This window comes from Larus michahellis, chromosome 4, assembly GCF_964199755.1.
Source record: "Larus michahellis chromosome 4, bLarMic1.1, whole genome shotgun sequence".
Classification (NCBI taxonomy): domain Eukaryota; kingdom Metazoa; phylum Chordata; class Aves; order Charadriiformes; family Laridae; genus Larus; species Larus michahellis.
The window spans coordinates 1,815,572-1,839,641 of record NC_133899.1 but is presented as its reverse complement, the minus strand read 5'-3'; the positions used below and the strand labels follow the sequence as shown (position 1 = coordinate 1,839,641).

Sequence of the window (24,070 nt, the reverse complement as noted above, 5' to 3'; positions counted from 1 at the left end):
GCTGGGCTGAGCTCGGTGATGCTCATCCAGAGCCCTCGGGGCAGCTTCTCCCTCTGACCAGAGGGTGAAGGGCTCTGCCCTTCCAGGGGGTTGAAGCCTGGTTCACAGCCCCCTTCTAGGGGTCGCTGGGCCCCCGGGCAACCCTGTGTCCCCCTGGAAGGGGGCTGTGGACCTTGAGGAGGCTCTGGGCTGGGTTTTGCATGGAAGCCCATCACCCCCCTGCAGAGCATCAGCGCCGGGGCTCGCCAGGCTCCCTGACACCGTCTTGATGGGACCTGCAAGGAGAGCAGCCGGCTCCTGTCGGAGCTGACCTGCCTGTTCGCGACCGCAGGTAGATATCTCTGTGCTGCAGCGGCTGAGCCGCTCTCCTCCCTTCTTCTGCTCCCTGGCTCCGCTGGAGGGTTTTGGCAGTGGGACGGGTAGCAGACAGGTGGGGCCGCTGCCAGCGAGCGCGTTGAGGCGCTGTGCCGGGGATGCCGGTGCCAGGAGAGCTGCTGGGGGGAGAAACGCGGTGCCGGCACTTCTCCCGGCAGAGAGCTGGTGCCAGCGGGCAGGGCTGGGTCACTGGGAAAGGTTTTTGCACTGCACCCGAGCAAACAGGAGCCCTGGAAGTTGCTGGCGAGGGGAGACGGTTTCCTCATGAATAATTGGTGCGTCATTAATATGCATGTGTTTTTTGAAGAAGTTTCAAACTCTTTTTTCCCCCTCAGGAGCCTTTGATGCTTTATTAATGGTTGCGGCGCGCACCGAACCCTCGGTACACCGCAACGGGAGCGGTGCCTCGGAGCAGCCCCGTGCCTCTGCCCATTTGGTTTTGGTCGCCGCCTTTTGCGAGCCCAGGGAAGGGGTTTTGCGGGTCCAAGCGGCCAGGTGAGAGTAGATGGGCTTGGGTAGCCCCAAAGAGCCGTTCCACTGCTGTGCCGGGCTCCGGAGGCGGCAGCAAGCCGCTCTGTGGGAGCCCGGCCAGGTCTCGCCACCGTGGGTCCGCGCAGGAGGGAAAAGATGCACAAAAGCCGAAGTTCCAAGAGTTCAGCGTTACGCCCTGGGGCAGGATTAACAGGAACTGTCTGGGGTCCCCTCGTCCCTCAGAAGAGGATCCAAGAACCTGTCGAAGGGACAGGATCAGGGGTTGGCTCTGGTTAACTTGGATGCTGGGAGGAGCCCAGGGTTTTCCTGCTGCTTTTTCCAGCGGAAGCGGTCGGGGACGCGAGGCAGCAGCCGGGGAGCAGAGGAGGAACGGAGCAAGCCCCGGGAAAGCAGCCTGGTTTCAGAGACGGGGTGTGCTGAAGCGCCCGGGGTGGATGGGGGGTGACGGGGAGAGGTGATGAGCCTTCGGCAGCCCGGGCGGGTGACCTGTGCGAGGGGGGACACACAACAGGCCTCTGTGAAGGAGCCGCAAGCCAGAATTTCAGGAGTGCTAATTACTGTTAATTAGCTACAATTTGCGCTCGTAACCTCTGTTCTTAGCCAAGATGGCTGACAGCAGCGACAAACATTATTCGTTTCCACGCAATAAATCAAGCTAAAGTTGCTTCTGTTATTTAGCCTATCATTTAGCATTTCATTAAATAGATCTGTACACATACATCATCGTTGCCGAGGCTGTGTCAGAACCCTGCAGGAGCCAGGCGGAATCAATCCCAGCAGCGCGGCGTGCCGCGGAGAGAGGCTCCGGATTCACCGTGGTGCCAGGTGGGCATCTTGCTGAGCATCCGCCAGGCATCCTGGGGGGCATGAAGAAGAGCGTGGCCAGCAGGTGGAGGGGGGTCATCAACCCCCTCTGCTCTGCCCTGGGGAGGCCACATCTGGAGCACTGGGTGCAGTTCTGGGCTCCCCGGTTCCAGAAGGACAGGGACCTGCTGGAGAGGGTGCAGCAAAGGGCTACCAAGATGCTGAGGGGACTGGAACACCTCTCTGATGAGGAGAGGCTGAGGGATTTGGGTCTCTTCAGTCTGGAAAAAAGAAGACTGAGGGGGGACCTTATCAATGCTTATAAATACTGACAGGGGGGGTGTCAGGAGGATGGGGCCAGGCTCTTCTCAGTGGTACCCAGCGACAGGACAAGAGGTAACGGGCACAAACTGGAGCATAGGAAGTTCCATCTCAACACGAGGAGGAACTTCTTTGCTGTGAGGGTGGCAGAGCCCTGGCACAGGCTGCCCAGAGAGGTGGGGGAGCCTCCGTCTCTGGAGACATCCCAAACCTGCCTGGACGCGTTCCTGTGCCACCTGCTGTGGGTGACCCTGCTCTGGCAGGGGGTTGGGCAAGATGATCTCCAGAGGGCCCTTCCGACCCCTACCATTCTGTGATTCAGTGGTTGGTAACACCCAATACTCAGCCAGAGAGTTACTAGCAGCAATGCCGCTGTTGCTCCTACGGGGAGATGTGGCTTGGAGGGACGAGGTCTCTCTCGGGTGCATGAGATCGGGTTCCTGAGCTGGGGACTGACCTGCAGCCGTCTGCAAGGTCCCTGTTGGAGGAAACACGTTTTTTCCAGGCCGGTGCTGGGCTTTCCCTCAACTCCGGCATGGAAAGAGCGGCAGCCGAGGGGCTGAGAGGACCGAGCCTGGGCTCAGAGCTGCTCTGCGTCGTCCTCACTTGATCTTTGCCCCTCTGATGGAGGGGAGATAGTGACAGTTCACGTGCAATAGCAATAATTTAGTAAAGGGTGAAGCGTGGGGGGCAGTGCCCCACGCGACAGGACGGGGTGGCGGAGGAGGGCAAGGAGCCGCGCTGTGGTTGCGCTGTGCCCTGGGAAGGTCCCCTCTGTTTGCTGCTGGCCTCTGCTGAGCTGGAGAACGCGGTCGCTCTCACGATGTGCAGAAGGAAAGGAGAAGGTGTGGCGTTAAAATGAGCCTGGAGCTACAAAGAGTGGCCAAATCCTGGCACCGCAGTAGGTATTTCTGGGCACAGGCAGCTCTCATAGCACCGAGGGACCTGAGCAGCGTCCTGGAAAAGCAGCTACGGCTCTCGTGCAGCCGCAGCAGCGCTGGGCTCTCCTCTCTGTGCCCGCGAGCGTGGGGGAGCTGAGCAGGGCAGAGGGGGGAGCTTTCTGACGGAGCTCTGCCCACCCATCCGTGCGGTCCAGCCTGGAGCGGGAGCCCTGGGGTCCTGCATCCAGACCTGGGCGCTCCGGGGTTCAGGCCCGGTCCCTGCTTTGCCGCAGCATCTTCTTACCTCGCCCCGCGCGCGGGGGAGGGCTCCCTGCCTCTCGCTGCTCCGGGGATTTCTGGTTGGGCTGCCTGGTCCAAGGGGCTAATGGGAGCAGCTCCCGTTTGCCCATGCACCACGCATTCGGTGCCCTCCCTCTCCCAGTGCTCCGCAAATAAATTCCCCTAGTCCATCCTAGCACACTGTATCAATCTTGTTTAATAGACTGGAAAGCTTATTGCACGGCGGCAGGTCGCAAGGAGTGTCGAGGTGATGGATTGCGCCTTCCCGGAGTCGAGCGTCGTTGATGTATAATGAAATATTTATGATTTATTCCAGCTAATAAACTGGAGTGAAGTGTGTGATGTATGTGAGCAGATGGGGGATCTATTGATGCGGTTTTCATTGCGTGGGGGGAGGGAAAGGTTTATGTCTGTAACGGAGACGTATCCCACAGCCTCCCTGCCCTCTGCCCATCAAGGTGGGCACTTGGTCACAGAGAGGACAGAGTATCTAATTCCTGTCGATGGCCTTTAGCGCTCGCCTTCTAACTGTTTGTCCACCCGCCCTGTCTCCTCCCGTGGTTTTTCTCAAGCACAGGAACCTGCGGCAGTGGGAAGAGACCATTTGTTTGAGCGCTGGGCCTGGGGACGGGAGCAGCGCGGGGAGCTTGTGCCAGGAGGGATGGGAAGACGGGCAGAGCGGCTGCAGGAGTGTCACTGCCACGCCACGCTCTCCAGCTTCCCAGCCCTGCTGTGTCTGCGTTGCCTACAAAAAAAAAAAAAAAAAATCATTTCCATGGATTTGGGAGACCACTGAGACACGGAGCTGCTCTGGAAAGAGCAGGGAAACTTGGAATCCCTGAAAGAAGTGTGATGGGTGATGAGCACGTGGAGCTTGTTGCTGCAGGACGCTCCCAAAGCCGAAAGGTCGGTGTTCGGAGTGGGGAGGAGCATTTCTGTGGTCCCCAGGATGGACCTCCTAATCCACAGGCAGGAACCTGATCCTGCTCAGCTTCTCCAGGAAAGCTGTGCCTGAAGGCAGGAGGACCCGCCTGCCAGCTTCGGCCCCACAGCCGCCTTTGAGTGGGCAGGGTGGCCATCACGAGCCTCGGCTGGGCCGCTGCGAGCCCCCGTTCAGCTGTGGGTGGTGAAACCTGCCCGGGGAACTGAGGCTCGCTCCCGCAAAGCCCTGCTCAGGCAAAAGGGATCAGAGCCCCCAGTTTTTGCTCTGCTCCCCAAACCAGTGAGAGTACGAGGATCAGGGCTCGGGTTCTCCACCCCCTGCCCAGAGCGTTGGACCAATCCTGCCTGGAAAATAAGTCATCGTCTTAATCACCAACCTGCGGCTGCCAGAGGGCGAGCTCTGCATCCGTCTGGGATGGACCCAGAGCATCAACAACGATTTTAGGGAGACGGGAGGCAAGTAAGAGTTAATCCCAGGGTAGAGCAGAGATGGATGCACAACCTTCAGCCCACTGCTCTGCGGTGCGAGCAGCCAGCGAGGCCGCTTCGCATCCCGCCGCTGTCCTGCCAGCTGTTCCCGTTTCTGCCTAATTAGCCTCCGGATCAGCGTGCTTTGAGATCCTCGGCTGAAAGGCACTGGAGAAGGGCAAAGACTGATTATTCCGACTGCCTCCCTGCAAGCTTCCCGGGGGTCTGCCAGCTGGGAGCCTGCCGGTGCCCCCATCACGCTCCTTTGGCGAGAGCAGCAATTCTCCAGGTCCAGGCAGCGCGGGGGAACGCAGGAGAGCGAGCGTCTCGCTCTGTCTCTTATCTCTGGAAATGAAGGATCGTAGTGCCAGGAGAGCAGCTGATAGCAGGGGATTCCTCCTGGAGTTTGGGGGAACAAAAAAAAAAAAAAGAAGAAAAAAAAAAAAAAAGCTTAAAGGCTCCCTAAAGAGCAGGTGTCGAGCCTGGCAGGAGCGGAGCATCGGGAGCTCCTGGGCCAGGAGCGCGCTGCAGCCGGCGGCACGGAGCTGGGAGCAGGGGGAGCCCGGGCTCCGGTTTGGGTGGGGAGCAGCACCCCGCTCCCCCCGACCCCCCCGACAGCGGATGCCTGTCAGAGGGAACGGGGCTGGCGTGGGGTTGTTTTTCCTCTCGGCGCAGCGGGAGCGGCCGCTCCTGCTTTTCCCTGGTGGTTATGGGGGTGGTGCAGCCCCAGCCCCTCCTGGTCCTGAGCCAGGCTGGGGGCACAGGTCCGTGCTGTGGCACAGGAGTGTGACCCGTCAGAATGCTTTCTCGGGGACCATCCGGGCTGGGCCATCAATGGAGACCCTCCAGGACACACTGTGGGGGTCTGAGGGAGGTCTGCTGGCTGTCCCCTGCCATCCTGCCTTGTCCAGGGGCAGCACGGGGGGACCGTCCCCAAAGGAGCAGCCATACGGGTCTCTTCTGCGTCCCTGCCGGTCAGTGTCTCCTGGAAAACTGGCTGTGAGACATCCCCACTCTCCGTCCCAGCTCTCTGAGGAGCACTAGGCTGGGCTCTGCATTCTAAAGACTTAATTTGCAAAATCTGGAATGATTCGTTAACAGCAAAACGTCTAGTTAATATTAGAAAGTGCTCAAACCACATTCTGCTGCTGGCAGGGAAGAGCCCACCAGCATCCCCTGCTCCGCTCCGGCCCTGGAGACCCGGCTTGCCTCCCGGGGCTCCTCACCTTCACGTTTTTCCGCAGGCACTTCTGAAACCTGGAAAAGCGTCTCCAGCAGCCAGGAAACTGTTAAAGGAGCGGCTCCAGCCTGCTGGGTCAGCAAGCACTTTCCACCAGGAGCAAATCGCTTAGCTGGTATCGTGGGGCGGGCGAAGGGAGCCCAGCCATCCCCGAGAGCACCGTTTCCCAGGGGCGAGGGCTGTGCCCCACACGGGGGGATGTTTTGCAGCATCTGGTCAAGACTCTGGAGCTCCCCATGAGAGCGTTAGCCACCGTGGCAGGAGGGTAAAAGTAACCCACTTTTTTTTTCTTCTTAATAAAACAAGATTCCCTTTCAAAGGGATGTTTTGCTGTGCCTCGGTATTTTCTGCTGGGCGGCGATTGGGCTGCAAAAGCGCCGTGGAGTGGCGAACAGGAGCGGCAGGGACGTTCGCAGACCCTTCTGCTGTGGGATGCCCTGGGGAGACAGAGCCAGGAGTGTCCCAGCTACACCCGTCCTTCAAGCGCCGTGTCCTCAAGCTGGACTGGGTTTGATAACAGCCACAAAGCAGGGCTGAGGCTTTCTCCCCCGACACCGCAGGAGGAGCCCCGGGCACTGCCATCCCTTTCCTGATGCTTGTCCCCACTCCTGACGTGCACGAATGCTGCCGTGCCAAGCATCACCAGCGCTGGATCTGCCCGGCTTCCATCCTGCCCAGCAAGGTCCTGAGCGAATCTTCCATATTGCAGCTGCCAACAGCAAAATCCGCTCGGTCGGATGCTCTGTTCGTGGCGTTGGTGGTCTGCGTGGCTTGGGTTTGTCCTCCGGTCCCATCTGCTGGGGAGGCACGGCGAGCCGCTTGGGAAACACCCGCCACGTCTCTTCTGGGGAGCTTTAAACACGAAGGAATAGGTGTAGCAACAACGTGGGGCTGGTGAAAAACCTCCCAGAAGCCGGGAGAGGCCGTGTGACAATGTGGGAGCCGGCATGGCGTGGCGCCGCCTTGCTCCCGTGTCGTCTTGGCGTGCCGGTTTTGGGCTCGCAGCCCCGCGGCTGAAGCTCGCACGTCGTTGCCACAAAGCTGGCGACACGTCGTTGCCAAACTGTCTTCCCTCTCGCCGTCCTTCCAGGCATCCGCGTGGCATCTGTCCCCCGGTGGGCAGGGACATTGCGTCGGCAGTGGCTGTCTCGAGGGTGGGCTCCTCCTGGGCGCCAGCCTCTCCTCAGCACCCCGTCGCAGGGCCGAGACCTTTGCTTCATGAAGCCCCGTGGGCCTGCAGACCCGTTACGAGGGCAACGCTATCACCCTTCATTGGGTTTTTCCAGCAGATCCTGAGACAGGCCCGGCTCTGTGTCTAGACTGGGCTGAAGCCACCATTGCTCGTCATTTTACCTGAAAAGTCTCATTTTTTTTTTTTTTCCCCTGTGCACTTCTGCTATCTCAGAGCTTCTCCAAGCTGCTCCTCAGCATTTCATTTCTCCAGCCAAAGTGCTCTCTTGGTCAATAGGCGGTTCAGCTGTTTGCTCATGACGCCTTTGATGTAGAAAGGTTGCCGTGTTTGCCAGGAACAAGCTGACCCGTGGGCGCGGGTGTTGGCCCAGGAGCTCCGGGGAGGGTTTGCTCCTGTAGGTCTGCTCCTGGCAGCAATGAACCTCTTGTTGGGGCACCGTGTTGGTCACCGAGAGGTCTTTCTGCTCCCCGAAGGAGGTGCACAAACTAAAAGGCCGTAGTGGCAGAATCACAAGGGCCCTTTCATCCCTGCAACAAGTGTTTCGCAACTCGAAGAGCGTCGCTGCAGAAATCCCTGGGGGCTGAGTTTGGAAAGAGGGTCTCCGTAGAGTTCGCGTGGGCAAGGCGTGCGCCCCCAGTCCAGCGGCTGTCGCCGAGTAACTATCTATAGACAACCCTGCCCTCGAGGTAGATCTTACCAAAAAGCCTCATTTTTAAAACAAAGCTAGCCTGGAAATGGTCTTTTATGCCTTTCACTCAGTGCCTGACAGTTCATGGCGCGGCTCGTGCCAGCCTGCGGTCTCCGTGGGCTGAGCCATGGCTCGGCGCGGCGTGGTACCCGCCGAGCCCGCAGGCCGATGGAGATGTCCACGGCTTGCCTGAAGGTGCTGAGCGGGCAGCCCTCGGCAGCTTGGTGGGGAGGCCTGGCTCTCTGCATCCCCCCTCACTGCTCGGAGCCATGCCGCTCAAACCAGCCTGCTGCCGGTTATAGCTATGACTATATATTTTATATATTTATAAAAGGCCAGGTTGGATGGGGCTTTGAGCAACCTGATCTACTGGGAGGTGTCCCTGCCCATGGCAGGAGGGGTTGGAACTAGATGATCTTTAAGGTCCCTTCCAACCCAAACCGTTCTAAGATTCTATGATTTTTTATATATATATATATATACTTTTTTCTTTTTTTTTTTAATATGCATATATATAAAATTGTCTGAAACTCCAGCAAAGCGCAGCCCACCCCCAGCTCCACCAGTGCAGGAGCCTCTTCAGTATGCAGCTCAGCAGAGCCTTTAACATTTCGCGGAACAGATGCCCACGGAGCATCTTGAAACGAATCCAAAGGTAGCGGTGACGGCTGCTGTCAGGGAAACAATAATCCCGTGGCCTCGCCAGCATCAGCTGCGCCACAGCACCGGCGCTGAGCCACGTGCGACGGAGGCTTCCGCCGCCGCCTGCTTTGTCTGATGAAAGGAGCCCAGTCGGAGGTAGCCCGGGCAAGCAGAGGCGGAGATGTGGTGTCAGAGACCGTAATCTTCTCATCAGCCAAAAAAAATCTCCTTCCCCGCACAGCTGGCTGCGAGGAAGGAAATACTGTTTCCGTCTCCGTGCTGCGGGAAGCATCCGAGCACCGGCACGGCCATCCTGACCCTGCCGTTGTGCGCTGCTGGGGTGATTCCTGTGCCGGAGGGAGGAGGAAGGGAAAGGCTTTGGGAGGAGGATGGAGAGGTGATGGGGTGCTGTTGGGGTTCACCCTTCCCAAGCTGAGCTAACGTCAGTCCTCCTGAAGCCAGAGCAGGACCAGGAGGCTCCAGAGGCTGGGGTAGTAGGAGGACCAGGCGTACCTTCGGGATGGATGGGCTCCTCTCTGGCCACAGCATCCCTGGGGCTTCCAGCGGGGCTGGACACGTGGGAGCCCTGCCCTGAGGCACTCGCAGGCGTGCACGGAGAGGGGACATGGCCAGGCAATAGCAAGGGCCGTTGTCCCCGTTTCACGCAAGAAGAGGCGGTGGTTCAGGAGCAGGATCGCACAGGTATTGAACTGCCCTGGTTCCAGCTGGGAAGGAGTTCATTTTCTTTCTAGTGACTGCTGTGAAAGGAATGTCAGTGATACCTAGTGGGTTTAGTCGTTGGTCAATGATATTTACGCTGTTCAAGGACTTTTTTTCAGCTTCTCATAGAAGAGCAGACAGAAGGATGGAACGGCCCATGAACGATTCCATACCACAGATGCCACGCTCAGTATATAAATGGGGGCTAGCAGGGGGGTTGCTGCTCCGGACATCGCCAGTTCACTGGACACTGGGTGGTGAGAGTGACCTGGTCATTATTATTATTGCTGTTGTTATTGTTATTTTTCCTCTTCTATTAAACTGTCTTTATCTCAACCCACAAGGAGGGTTTTTTTTTTCTTCCTTTCCCTTCCTTTTTTTCCCCCGTCTTCTCCCTTCTTCCTTCTTGGGGTGGGGGAAAAGAGGGCTGCACGGTTCTAGTTGCCAGCTGGGGTTAAACCACAACGTGAACCCTCTGTTTGATGAACCTCTTCCACGGCATCCCTCCCGTCCCTGCGCCGATGCAATGGGTGCTCCCTGGGAGCGCCCGGGAGCCACGGGCACGGCCAACCGGTAAAGGACAGTCAGCAGAAACGTGTTGGGAGCCCCGGGGAGGAGGGCACAGCCCTTGCCACGGGCCCTCGGTGCAGCGCCAGGTTTGGAAATGATGCTCTTAGTGCTGTTTAACGGCAGCGTGTCGGGGGGAGAGTCATTAAGCAAACGGCAGCATCCTTTTAACTAGTCTCACTGGCCCAGGAAATCCCTGCTGGCCTGGGAGGCAGCGAGCGCTTTTGCCGTGCTGGATGTGCCGGCGCACACGCCGTCCTGATGTGCTCGGCTGGTAGCAGATGGCGCAGGGCAGAGGGTAATGTGGCTGTCCTCGGCGGACGGCAGTCCCCCGGAGCGTGCTCCGTCCTGTCAGCGCGGGAAGTGACAGCGAGACCCTGATGCTCGGCTTACGGGAGAGAGGAGGCAGAAAGAAAGAGACGGGGGGAAATTGCAGAGCTCGTCCCAGAAGCTGACAATAATCACAATAATAATGCTAACCGCCCACCGTGCCGTGCTGTGCTGCTGACGGGGCTGGAGGGATCCGTGCGAGAAGCGGTGATGGCGTTTGTGGGGAGCATGGGGATGAGGGGGTCTCCCCTCCCTCTCCATGCCCAATCTGAAACAACTCTTCCTCCTGTCCCTGGCGGTGTGGGGAAAACCTGGGAGGGCGACAGCTTGGGGAACATGTCTCCTTCTAAAAGCACATTTCACAGTTGACAGTGGCACTTCTCTGAGTGTGGGGCACGTCTCCACGGACAGGTGTGAGCAGACCCTGCTCGTGCTCCTGCCAGAGCCGGGGAGGCAAGGGAGGGATGTGCAGGGATGCTGGTGATGGCCATGCAGGTGCCGATGGCCGTGCAGGTGGCCATGGCCATGCAAGGATGCTGGTGATGGCCATGCAGGGATGTTTATGATGGCTGTGCAGGAATGCTGGAGCTGGCTGTGCAGGGATGCTCGTGATGGCCGTGCAGGGATGCTGGAGATGGCCGTGCAGGAATGCTGGAGCTGGCTGTGCAAGGATGCTCATGATGGCCGTGCAGGGATGCTGGAGATGGCCGTGCAGGGATGCTCGTGATGGCCGTGCAGGGACGCTGGAGATGGCCGTGCAGGGATGCTCGTGATGGCTGTGCAGGGATGCTGGCCATGGCCATGCAGGGATGCTCGTGATGGCCATGCAGGGATGCTGGAGCTGGCTTGCAGGGATGTTTATGATGGCCGTGCAGGGATGCTGGAGCTGGCTTGCAGGGATGTTTATGATGGCCGTGCAGGGATGCTGGAGCTGGCTGTGCAAGGATGCTCGTGATGGCCGTGCAGGGATGCTGGAGATGGCCGTGCAGGGATGCTCGTGATGGCTGTGCAAGGATGCTCTTGATGGCCGTGCAGGGATGCTGGAGATGGCCGTGCAGGGATGCTCGTGATGGCTGTGCAGGGATGCTGGCCATGGCCATGCAGGGATGCTCGTGATGGCCATGCAGGGATGCTGGAGCTGGCTTGCAGGGATGTTTATGATGGCCGTGCAGGGATGCTGGAGCTGGCCGTGCAGGGATGCTCATGATGGCCGTGCAGGGATGCTGGCCATGGCCATGCAAGGATGCTGATGATGGCCGTGCAGGGATGCTGGAGCTGGCTGTGCAGGGATGCTCATGATGGCCGTGCAGGGATGCTGGCCATGGCCATGCAGGGATGCTCTTGCAGCCTAGCCATCAGCCTGCCTGGCTCCAGCTGCCACCCAGCTGAGCCAGCCGGGCACGACGCCCAGCCTAACGAGCCCGCTCCAGCACCAGGCTCTGTCGCAGCACCCGCAGCGCCCGGGCAGAGCTCGCGGGGCCGGGACGGGTACTCCACATGGTGCGAGGAGCTCAGGCTGCTGCCAGCTCAGGTGTTTCGTTGTGGCACAGATGTTTCCTGAATTCCTGCTGCCGTAAGCAAAGCACAGAGCCTTTCCTTGCTGGAAAGGGGATCTGAGGCCAGGCAACGCTGGGGCTTGTGTGTCCCGCTCTGCCCGAGCCCCTTGCGTGGGGGGACGGGAGTGGGACAGAGACGAGAGCCTGGTGACAGGCTCTGCCCTGGCCGTTTGCTTTGCAAACAGGCTCCAGAGAAATCAGCCGTGGCTGACACCCCCCCAGCAGACTCAAGGGCACGCAGGGATGTGAATTCAGTCCTTGCTCATTGCAAGGAAAGAGAAGGGGAGCGAGTCGTCCGGGCAGGTGCAGAGCCCGTCGGCTTTCACATCGGACGACCTTGGTGCAGAGAAAATTCCTACCCCCACCCAGGTCTGTCTCATGGACCCAGCCGTCCCTTGGACCTGTCCCCGGGACCGTCCTCCCCATCGCAGAGCAGGGGAAAATGCAAATGTGGCAGCTTTTCGTGTGCTTAAATCCTGAAGAGCAGCATGGGAACCGTATGTCATTGAACCAGGTCTGAATTCCCTCTCCTCTCCCTGTCTTCTCTGTATGAATAAGCAGCTCCTGATCTCCCTCCCGAAAGCTCGTGGCTCTCCGGTCCCCCAGTGCCACATTTTAATTAATGTTCACTCTCCAGTCCTGTGTCAGTCACACATGCCGCAGTGATACCGGGCGCAGAAGGTAGTTTATCACAGCAGTCGTGAATTCCTTTCAACCCCGAGCAGCCCAACACCCAGAGAGCCTGAGTTTTAAACTCTCCCGCAACTTCAAAATATTCCAGACAGCCCTCAACATCCAGGAGAGTGCCAAGAGGCAGGCAGGCAAATACAGAAATAATTAATCATTCCCTGGCCGAACTGAGCAAGATGAGCTGCTCAGGATTTTGGCATGAGCCAGCGGAGCAGGGACACGGCTCTTTTGGGGAGCAAACCCAATTTCAGAACTGGTTCTGATGTTTCGTTGCTCTGACACCATGAATCTCCGGGCGTTCGCTGCCTTTGCGCGCACCGCGTGTGAACTCTGCAGCGTGCCGGAGGCGAGCTGGAAGCGGGGTTTTGTAAAGCCGCGTGGCCGGTGGACGCGTCCCGTGGTAGCTGGGCTGCGAAGTGTGCTGGGAACGCTGCAAAGCAGCGCTGGGGGCCGGGGGGAGGGCAGAAGGAGAACTGGGGAGGAGAGGAGCGAGGCAGAGATGGGGTTCAGCGATGCGACCGGTGGAGGCGCGCTCACCTCTGCTGGGTGGCACTGTGAGTCCCCCAGGGGAGAGGGGACCCCGTCTCTGAAGGACAGGACTGGGGTACACGCGGTCCTCGGACGTGGGGAGTCTTGTCCCCGGGCCACCCACCAAAGTCCCCAGGTCTTGACCCTTACCAGAGCCCACGTGCGCCTTGCACAGCTTTCATAGTATCATAGAATCACAGAATGGTTTGGGTTGGAAGGGACTTTAAGGATCATCTCATTCCAGCCCCCCACCATGGGCAGGGACACCTCCCACCGGACTGGGCTGCTCAAACCCAAACCAGAGGTTTAGCAGGTCCTGCTGGCTCCCTCTGGGCCGCAGGGATGCTGTGGTCCAGGGCCCCGGGCTGTCCTCCTTTCCCAATTTTGGGACGTGCACCTGGACGGAGGGCAAGGCAAGCGCGCGTGGGAACTGCTGCAGCCCCGGCGGTGCCGGTTCACCCTGCTTTGTTGGGAAGCTGCTTTTTCCCCCGCTGCCAGTCTCCGTCTCATCTCCGCCTTTGAGCTTCCCAGCCGGCAGTGAAATGAGGTCTGCGAGCGACGCCGCAGCGGGGAGCGGGGCCGGGTGTGTGGACACAATGGCAGCGCGTATCATTAAGGAGAGGATGGAGACTGACGCGCGAGGGGAGAGCTAAGGGCCCCCCTGGCGCTGCCATCAAGGCTCTGAAATGGAAATGCGAGGCCCCCGGCCCCCGCCCTCGCCCACCGGTTGGCAAAGGCCCTATTAGCAGGATGTGAGTAATCATCTTAAGTAGCTATCAAAGCGCACCAGCTTGTTAAGCGTTTAGCCAGGTTGTGCTGACATGACCTCTCTCCTCAATCTTCTCAGCCTCGGCGCGAGCGGCTAATTACCGGATCACACCTGCCACACGCCTTCTCCCCCTGCAGAAAGGACAGGTCGGATCCAACGTGTTGCTTAGGACAACCTTGTCTTCCCAACGTCACCCCCCCACGCACACATCTTTTTTTATTGGGTAGTAGCCACGCAGGAGTGGGGAAGAGCCCCCCTCGCGAGCAGTGCCATTAGCAGCTGCAAGTGGCCAGAGCAAGGGCTGCGCCGGGGGATGGCGGGGGCCGGTGGCAGTGGTCAGGGCACGCGCACGGCGCTGGAGCTGCTAGGGAAGACCCGCTGCGGCTTTTGCAGGCCCGTGTCTCATCGCTGGCACGAGCGAGCGGGTGGGAGGACGAGGAGGCTGGGGACTATGTGATGGGGGCTGAGCAGCCCCGGTGATGGCAGCGGTCCAGGGGGAGTCACATCCTACTGGGATGGGACAGCCGAGGTCTTTGCAACTGGTGATTACCAGGAAGACGAGGAAGGGGCTGACCTGGAGCCTGCTTGTCTTGTGGTCCATGTTGAGAGCGTGCTGGGGAACGTACCCACGTGCAGTGATGGCTCCTACTCTCATTGCTTCCGTATTAAAGGAATTCTGGGTGCATAGCCTTGTTCTTCCCATTCCCTCCACAGAAAAGCAATGTCTCCCCTCTGCCTGTCCCCGGGAGCAGGCTGTCGCGTGGGGAAGGCTGACACCCCATCCCTGGGGTCTCTGTGGAGATGCTTGGGACCGTCGTGCTGAGCGTGGCTCTCCCCATGCAGCCGGGCTCAGCGCCTGCCCGGGGCATCGCCCAAGCGTCACATCCACGTGGCAGGAAAGGCAGAGGATAAGCAGGGGGACGGCCTCTGATGGAGCCCACTTTGCTTTGCAGGAGACACGGCAGCGTACAAAGACGGCGTTTACTGGATCAAGGGCCGCACCTCGGTAGACATCATCAAAAACGGGGGGTTCAAAATCAGCGCTCTGGAGGTGGAGCGTCACCTGCTCACGCACCCGCACATCACAGGTACCCTGCTCTTCCCGAGTCCCCGTGGCGTGCCGTGACGAGGAGGGACGGCACGTGGGAGCCTGGATCCAGCGACAGCCCTGGCTCAGCGAGCGCTGCCCAAGGGCTCGTGCCCGGAGGCGGTTTCCCAGCCTTCCCGTTAGCGGGGCTGGGTGGGAGCGAAGAGCAGGCTGCATTTAAAGCCTGCCGTTACTTGTCTCTCGGGGCCAAAGCCGCGAAGCCTGCGGCCGGGTGCCGAGTCAGCGGCAGCGCTCACCTGATTTTGAAAATGAGACTATAATTAAATCTGTCCTGCCCTTGTGCGTGACCCTGTACGAGGGGATGCACGCAGTGCCCCCGGCTCCGCACCACTCTGCGCATCATATTCCTCCCCGCCGACTCCAAATTGCTGAAACCGTGGGGCTTCCTGCATTTTCCGTGGTGAAAAGCTCTGTTCTTGGCAATTGTGTCAGCACAAAAGTCCCCTGGTGGGTTTTTTTTTCCTGTACTAACATCCCACGGCATCTTCCTCCACGCGCTGCTCGTCCCTGCGCATCACGGCTGCTGGCACCTACCAGGGGCGCTGAGCCCCTCTTTTACCCCATGCTCGGAGCCCAGGAATCGCTGGGGTTTCTCAGGTCCTCTGCTCTCTCTGCAGACGTAGCTGTGATCGGGCCCCCGGACATGGTCTGGGGCCAGCGGGTCAGCGCTGTCGTGCAGCTGCGCAAGGGCAAGATGCTCTCCGTGAAGGACCTGAAGGACTGGGCCAGGTAAGATGCCACAGGGAAACTCACGGTGAGCGGCGCGGCACGGCGGGGCCGGTGCAGACAGCAGGCAGGGGGAAAGCAGGCTCAAAGCCTGCAGCATCCTCATTAGGGACGTGTCAGAGGAGGGCTGAAGGGGTGGCCGGCAGCGACATAGTGCCTCAGGCTCTGGGGATGGAGGAAAGACCACGGCTCCAACCAGGAGGTCGCCGAGCACATGAGATAATGGAAATAAATGGGCCTCTCACCCTAAAAGTGCCTTTGACAAATGACCCCTGTGGTGTGGCCAAGCGGCTCTTCTCCCTCCCGGCAGGAGCTCCCGGCAGCCAGCGATGATGCCGGCAGCCCCGAGCCCAGCCACCGGCGGAAAGCACAGCACAGAGCAAGCACCAGGGCAGGGGAAGCTTCATGTTTTCTCGGCAGCAAGAACATTTGCTCAGCTTTTCCCCGGTGCGATCGCTCCTTGCTTGCCTGGAAGCCACTCCAGCCCAGTCCCAGTTGGTCCCAGAGACCTCTCCCGTGGGGTTCGGAGATGAGGGGGGACACACGCCAGAGCTCGTGGGGCCTTGCACGGCGTCACCGTGGTACCAGTGAGCGTGGCACAGAGCAGCCACCTGCCATCCTGCGAGGTTTCCGCAGGGAAACCTGCGTGTCCTCATTCAAATCAGGGAGCAGCCAGTGCCCGGGTTTCAGGCATCAGCCATGGGAGCGTAAGCAGGCGGGAGCCAGGAAGCAGAGCCACCAGGTTCATCACTAATACTCCATTAGCGAAATATTTAATAGCAGATTCTTTCTTTTCCTGGCAACTCCCTCCTTCGGGCGGCGGGTATTTTTGGCGAGGCTGGCGCTATTTTGCAAGCGGCGGGAGCACTTGTTTCATCAGGGGCTGCGCAGCAGCCAATTAAAGATTTCCCCTGGATCTGCAAAAATCACAGTTGGGGGACCGCGATTTAGCAAATGCAAGGAAGATGCTAGCTGCCCGGCTGCGGCTCTGATTAAACCCTTACCTAGTGGGGGAAGAGAAGCAAACAAAGAAACCAAACCCACAAAGGTGGCTGCTGGGGCAGGGGGACCAACACCTTGCCAGGGTGTCCCTCCCGCTGCTGTGCACGCATTAACCCTCTGGCTGCCGGGCGTCTGGGACTCCTGCTCCTTCCAGGGCAGCCCACGGCCGCCAGCAGCTTTTGTTTGATTTTACTGATGGCCTCTCGCAAGCGGAGATGTCCCTTCCTGGCCAGGCTCAGCCTGTCCGGGTCAGTACAGGGTCTGGTGCTCTGGGGTTCTCCATCCAGGACCCTCCGTGGCCTCAGCATGGGGCAGGAGGGATGGAGAGCGGGGCAGGAGGGATCTTCACCATACTGTGTGGTGGTTCCTCGTCCCTAAGCCTCCTGGCAGGGACATCGGCGACCCCAGCAGATCCCTTTTTCTGCCAGCCACTCTGCTTCGGGAGTCACCCAGGGGCTGCCTGGCGCAGGGCAGGGGGCTGCGCTCACCCCCCGTGTGCTCCCCTGCACGGCCCCTTCCCAGGGTGTCCCCCCGTGTCCCTGCACCTCTCTTCCCGCCGCCGTCCCCAGCTCTGTGGGCAGATGCGATGCTGTTCTGCCCGCGCAGAGCGAGGGCAGGAGCCCTTGACACAAAAGCCCTCGGAGGATCGGCGAGGCCGGCCGGGCTCCTCCGGGACCGCTGCTCCCTGCCCAGCTCCAGGCACAGCTCTGGCCCCCCCGCCGCCCCCTCTGCCTCTCGCCCTGTCTCTCCCCTTTATTTTTTATGTCACTTACATTCGTTTGGCCCTTTTTCTCGCACACCCTGGCAGGAGACACATGTCCCTCTTCAGAGTGATTCATTTTGCGGCTTTCGCCTCCAATTCTGCTTCCCAGCGACAGGCGCCATCCCGAGTTAGAGGCATCCATATGGCAGGGGGTGCTGGTGGCGGGGGGTGGCGGGGGGAGGAGGGCCGGGCGATGGTTGAAGGGCTCAGCAGACTTGGCATCTCGCATTAGAGTCAGTGCCAGGATGCTGCTGGAGCTGGGCACGGCCCCAGGTTGGTGACACACAGGCAGCAGAAGGCAGGAGAGCCCCCCCACCGGCGCTCTGCAAAGGGCATGGGCACGATGCTCGGCGCTCAGACTCCCTCCCGCAGTGGGAAGACCCCCCCGCGGGCCGGTGTGAGTCACTGGCAAGTCACCGGTACGCTCCCGGGGAGGCGGCCCACCTGTGGTCCTCGGGGACTGGCACTGGGACATGTTGGGGGTCCAGCATCCATCACACCACCGCGCTCTTCTCCCCCTCCCGTCTCTAAGGAGGACCGACAAGCCCGCATCAGGGGGCTCTGCCGCTGGCTCGCTTACTGAAGGCTCTCCGTGCCCCCTCCCGAGGGGTGGGCTGGTGTTCCGGGGTGCTGGCAGGGTGCTGCGTGGCAGGGCTGGCTGCCCCCGAAGGGCAGGGGACCCAGTCGAGGGTGACCCAGCGCAGGCAGTGTCCTCACCGACGGGGCTGAGCGTGGCGGCAGAGCCGGGGAGCGGTGACAAGGTCCATGGGCAGCCCCAAACACAGCGAGCCATGAGCCGGGTCCAGGGAGTACAGGCAGGAGCAAAACAGGGGCAGAGACGAACTAAGGTGTGGGACCGAAGTCCTCGTAGGAGACAGGGTCGAGGACGGGGCTGGAAACGAGATCCACACCTCCAAGGGGTCCCTCCAGGGACGAGCTGCTGGCGGCACAGGGCTGAAGTCCCAGCAGAGACAGGCTGGGGGCAGGCACAGCTCAGGAGGGAGCTGGGATGCTGGGCTGAGCCTAAATGGGCTCCTGGGGTGTAGGTGAGGGACCAGGTGGGGCTGACGGGGGCCGTTAGGGCTGTGGGTGCTCCCAGGACATCTCACCCTGTGGAGGGGCCGCTCTCCAGCCCCCCTCTTCTGCGGCACAGAAACGCGTGACCAGTGACGGGTGCGACCGCTCAGACCCACCGCTCCCCTGGGATCCCGTTGAGCCCTTGGGAGAGAGCCAGGACATGGTCCTCCAGGGCAACCAAAACCACCTGCCCGGAGAGCCACGGCTGGGGCGGCTCGGTTGTACACCACGATGGGCTGCAGGATGCAGAGCCCTGGAGTGAATCTGTCCCCCCCGCCCAGTTTGCGGGGTCTCGGGACAGGCTCTGTAGGACGGAGGGGCTGGGAGCGCCGGGCTGTTGGCCCTAACGGCCCGCGCGCTTCTGCGTTGCAGGGAGACCATGGCACCATACACCATCCCGACCGAGCTGATCGTGGTGGAGGAGATCCCGCGCAACCAGATGGGAAAAGTCAACAAGAAGGAGCTTCTGCAGCGCTTTTACCCAGCCTAGAGCACGGCTTCAGGCCAGGACCAGGAGCCCAGGGGGGTGTTTGTTCCTCCACCGTGTCCATTCTCCCCCTACAACAGCACTGACGAGGTACCAGCGGTGATTAGCAGTGGCAGGTCTGGACTCACTGCAGTCTGGTCCGTGAATAAAGTCCAGTAAAATTCATCCCACGTGGTCTCCTCCTCGGCTGAACTGAGCCGGAGCTGCGGGGCCGCCTTCCTTGAGCAGGAGCTGTTGGCAGAAGGCTCAGGGCGGTCCTGGGTCTGGAAGGGAAGCGGGGGATGAACGCTGCGGGGGTTCATCCCATGCTTCGGGGATTGCCCCCATCTCCGTCTGCCTCTCTGGATGCTCATCCCCGTTCCCGTTACAGCTCTTCCTCAGGACACGTGCAACTCATCGCCAGATGAAACTCCTCTGTGGATTAAACCCCTGTCTTTGGCCAGCTGCGGGGATGCCTGGTAATTTTGCGCCCTCTCTACCCGTTCCCGGGGACTCAGCGACATTCCCCATAGTTTGGTTTATAGAAAGGGAGCGTCTGAGAGAGCAAGCGGATCCCCTCCCCGGTGGGATCCAGGTCGCCCTGGGGTGCCCCATAACCTGCTGTGAGCCTGCTCCGCCAAACGCCGCCTCCCTTTTCCCAGCGGAAGTGAAGAATAAATAGAAAAATCACAAATAAATACTGCCTGTGCTTACCAGCCCAGTGCATCTCCCCCGACTCCCAGGGTGCTCCCTCCACCAGCACGGAGCGATGGCAGGGGTGCTGGCGTGGAGCGATGGCAGGGGTGCCAGCACCACCAGGACAGACCTCCACTGCCCTGCCTGATGCCGGGGAGCGCTCCTCCACCTGCGACACCCGTAACGGAGTGGGAGAGACACGGGAGGAAGGGCCAAGGCTGGCTGCCGGGGGCTTGCCGTGACCTCGGTGGTAGGAGAGCCATGAAGCATCGCAATAATTGCAGCGATCCCAGGGAGACGGGGAGGAACAGCGGGGACGCGCAGGTGCTGGAGGTGGGCCCTGTTTTTGGCCATGGCCACAGCGTGGTAAGGGGTGCAAGCCACGCTGGGCACATGGTCCAGCATGGGGTGGGGGCAGAGATGGAGCGGGGAGTGGGAGGCAGCGGGGAGCAGATGCAGCATGAATTATATTGCGTGTGTGCTCCTGTGTGTGTGTGTGTGTGTGTGTGTGTGTCACCAGCCCCCATGTCTGAAGGTCATCGATTTCCCGGAGGACAGGCGCTATCGATAAACCCTACCTTCATAAACGGATTTTTTTTCGTCCCTGTTTGACTTCATGCGTGAGCTGCCGGCCACGCGGCTGTGGGCGATGGGCATTGGTAACACCGGGGGGGGGCGGATGGCGGTCGTGCCCTGCAGCTCCCGGCCCGGTGGGTCCGTCCCCGGTGTGGGGACAGTGCACTGGGAGGCAGCGTGGCAGTGGGATGCTGGTCCGGTCCTGGCGGGTGCCAAGGGGGTTACAGGGAGCTCCAGGTTTCCCTGCCAGCTGATGGGAGCAGCGAGGGCAAGAGGAATGGGGAGCACAAGTAATTCCATCAAATACCTTTGTTAAGGTCAGCGGAGCCCCAAATATCGGGGAGGACAATTAGTGAACGTGGAGAGGAGATCTCGGGGACAGCTGGCAGGCACGTGGCGCTGGGCAGAGAGAGCCGGGATGGGACGGGGACTAGAGAAGGGACAGGAAAGGGGACAGGAATGGGGACAGGCTTCCTCCGCCGCAGCCCCTCCATCCCACCCCACCTGCGGGGACGGGTCCAGCCGTGCGCCCGCTCTGTCCCTCCCTGCGTCCTGCCCACCCCAGCATCTCCCAGGGCGCTGCCAGCACCTGGATTTCCGTACCCCGAGCTCAGAAGGAGTTGGGAAAGGGCCCTGCAGGGGACAGCAGGGACCACACAGAGCTCACCCAGCCACCTCTCACCATCCCAGGCCGGGCGGGCACACGGACACGCCGGCACGGTGCATGGCTTGCCCCCTCGCCGCGGCGTGCAGGGCCGAGCACCGGCGGCTCTCACCGGTCTGCAGGAGGGACCGAGCAGATCCTTTGTTAAAACATCAACGATGCAGTAAATTTTTTAACTTACCAAATAGATCAATATCAAATTATCATGTCTCACATTCATAACTCTTAAGCAAGCAACAATGGAGAGAGACAAGGTCACTGGAGAATAAATAGCAGCAAAAGCTCTTAATGATCTATCATTCTCGACAACCCCAGGCACCCAGCACCAGCCCGGTGACAAGATCATTAATAAAACTCTGCAGGAACGCTATCGATTGCTTTGATGGATGATCACAGGTAGCAAATACTGTAAAACACCTGGTTGTCACACACTAAAATGAGTAGTTTGACTCACACCTCGGCACGGGGACCCGGCTGTGACTCTGCCGGGTTTTCTCCTCGGTGGTGGCTTTCGCAGGGAGGGTGGTCGGCGGCGCAGCCTTGGGGTGCCGGTGGCCGCAGCTGCAGCCAGGTTTGGAGCTGCCATCCATGCTGGACCCCCACGGCTCCCACCTCTACTCCCCCACCACTCTTCATCCCTGTAAATGGGACCTGTTAATTAAAAGCCTCATTAAAGCACCTGGTCTCAATGCCCCAAAGCCCAGGCCAGGAGCTGAGCTGGCCGGAGATGGGTTTTGGTCACTCGATGCCACTGGATGAACCTGGAGACCTGCTCCATCCCCTCACTGCTGGATGAGACCCGGGACACCAACACAGACTGGACCTCAGGGATGGACGGGGGTCCCCGGGGACATGGGCTCTGCTCCCCCATGCTGCATCCGTCTGGGGCATGGGGGGTGGGGGGGCTGCACACGTCCCCCCCGCGGCTCCAGGCGCTTCACTTGCGAGCCACGTCCGCATCGACGGTCTGATCATATGTACACAACCATTCAATTACCCCGTAATGGCTGCAGGCTATTAAGCCATCAATCTCCTTCATTAAGGCCTGCCAGGCCCATCCCCGGCATCGCGCAATAAAACCATTAAAACAACAACAACAACAACCCGAAGTAGCATCTTTAATGCGTCGGCTCTAACGCCGGCCCCGCCACCGATACTGGCCATCCCGCAGCGTCCCCTGCCCCGCTGCGGCGTCCCCCTGTCCGCAGCCCACCGGGAAGCCCCTCGTCCCAAGCAAGGTACCTCCTTGCTGGGGTGTCCCCAGGGAGCTGGGGGCCGCCCTCACCTCCGTGCCCCCCCCCAGCTGCTCCCAACAGCTCACCCCTGCCCCGGGCTCAGCGGGCGGCTGGGCGCGCTGGGACCTGCTCTCGCGCTTTATAGCTGACATTATCTTTTATTGCCATATAAAAAAAAAAAAAAAACAAAAAAAGACGAAGCTCTGGTGGCTTTATGGCTGCTGCGCCGGCATTTGGCACTTCGCTGCTCGGCTCTGCGCTCCTGATGCTCCCTGTCTCCATCACTGGGCACGGTGGGGACGGGGCACTGCCCAGACCCCCCCCCAGTCACTGCACTGGGGCCAGGACTGGTCCCACTGCACCCATATTAGGGACATGACTGGTCCCAATATCCACGGTGGGGGGCACAACTGGTCCCAACACCCGCAGCTCTTGCACTGGCCTGGGCAGAGCAGAGGGTGTCAGCTGGGAGGGGGAGATATGGCCCCTCCAAAATAGGGTGACCTCTTCTTTGACCCGGCACAGCAAGCAGGGGGGGTGGGGGGTCGTAAGCCTGGGCTGGTCCTGTTTGTACCCAGCATCTGTGGGATCCCAAATCCCTTCACCCCAGTGGGAGCCCCAGTTTGCAGGGGGAGAGGGGCAGGGGGTGGCAGTGCAGGGCTGGAGGTCTGGGGGGCGGGGGTCCTGCTGCCGTGCCGCAGCCAGAGCCATGCCATGGGCACCAGGCAGCTCCCATGGCCGGCAGCACCGGCACCATGACCGGGGACTGGCACCTTGTCAGAGCCCGTCACATCTGCCACCCCCGCATCCCCACGCCGCGGTGCCGATGGCAGGGAACATCTGCTCGGCCGCCCCGCTGCCACGGCGCGTTAGGGTCAGGGGCAGCTGCCAGGACCCCCGGCCAGCGCCGGCGGGGCAGGTCGCTGCCATGACACTGATGTGGGGTGACAGGGCGAGTGGGGAGGATGGATGGGATCAGACAGACAGACGGGCAAGTGAGCGCCGCTGCCCGCACCGGGGCCCAGCCACACCACGGGTGACCAGCGCCTGACACTCACCCACTCATGGCGCGGCTCTGTGTCCCCTCCCGCTGTCCCTGGGGATGCCGACACCCCTGCCACCACCGCTCAGCTTCTGGGGACGGACAGAAGACATCCTGCATCCCATGTCTTGTGTCCCTTGGCCCTTTTCCCATGCCTTGTGCCCTACCCTCGTCTCAGCGCTCCACGCCTTGAACCACGCTCCAAACGATTCCCACACCGGGATGGCACCAAGGGCACTTTTTCCCAAGAAGGGGAGCGGTGCTGGCCGGGCAGGGATGCCCACAGCAGCCGTGTGGGGACATGGCGATGCCACCAGTGTCACAAACACCACACATTCCCTTGCCAGGCCCAGGGCTTGGTTCCCCGGGAGGGCGAGGAGCCTTCCGCCCCCCAACTCCGCCCTGCCTGGGGGCAGGAGGTGGCGGATTTCCAGCCCTGCTGCAGCCGGGACCCCCGGGGACCCCGCGCCGGCGGTTGGAGGGCGCTCCCCGCTGCGGCTCCCCGGGCGGGGGGAACCGCTGGTGTCGGGGCCGGTGGCCGGGACGATGCTGCCACCTGGTGCCGCTGTGTCGCCGCGCCGCCGGGACCGGCACCGGGGGTCGCGGGGGGCAGCACCGGGACCGGCCCCGCGGATCGAGGGCAGCACCGGGACCGGCCCTGGGGATGGGGGGCAGCATCGGGACCGCCCCCGGTGATCGGGAGCAGCCCTAGGAGCGGCAGCAGGGGTCGAGGGGCAGCACCGGGACTGGCCCCGGTGGTCGGGGGCAGCACCGGGAGCGGCACCGGGAACCGGGACAGCGGGGCCGGCGGCCTTGCAGGGGCTCCGGGAGCAGCCCGAGGCCGCTCCGCCCCGTGGGAAGCCGCCGGGGCCGGGACACGGCGGGTCGGTGCCGTCCCCCTCCCGACCGGCACCGGCCCTGGCCCCACCGCCCGAGCAGGCGGCCCCGGCACCGGGCCCGGGCGCGGACCGGGGGGGGCGCCGGGGGCGCTCTCCCGGACGGGGGACGCGGCAGAACGGGACGGGCAGAGCCGGTGCCGGCCCAGCCGCGGCGGGGGCAGCGGGGCCGGGTCCCTCCTTCCCCGCCCGCCCCGTCGCGGCATCCCCGGGGCGCGCCCGGCGACAGCTGCCGCGTTCCCGCCCGCCTTATCCCGGGGGCTGCGCACCCCCGGCCCCCCGCCCCGGGCAGCGGGGACCCCCCCCCGCGCCCC

General features: G+C 61.3%; 1 protein-coding gene across 6 annotated transcripts in view; it reads left to right on the top strand.

Annotated features, from left to right (window-relative positions):
- The window catches only part of ACSF3 (acyl-CoA synthetase family member 3), a 70,434-nt gene extending 51,324 nt beyond the window's left edge, over positions 1–19,110 (top strand). For 3 of the 6 annotated variants that reach the window (XM_074582682.1, XM_074582679.1, XM_074582676.1), the window contains 3 exons: positions 14,459–14,593; positions 15,231–15,342; positions 18,554–19,110. In XM_074582682.1, the coding sequence (XP_074438783.1) occupies positions 14,459–14,593; positions 15,231–15,342; positions 18,554–18,671 (365 nt within the window). In that variant the 3' untranslated portion in view covers positions 18,672–19,110. Of the gene's footprint in view, positions 1–3,750; positions 5,791–5,827; positions 6,147–14,458; positions 14,594–15,230; positions 15,343–18,553 lie in introns of those variants that run through there. The other 3 variants (XM_074582681.1, XM_074582678.1, XM_074582680.1) reach the window with 2 other exon arrangements.
- The last annotated feature ends 4,960 nt before the right edge of the window (positions 19,111–24,070 follow it).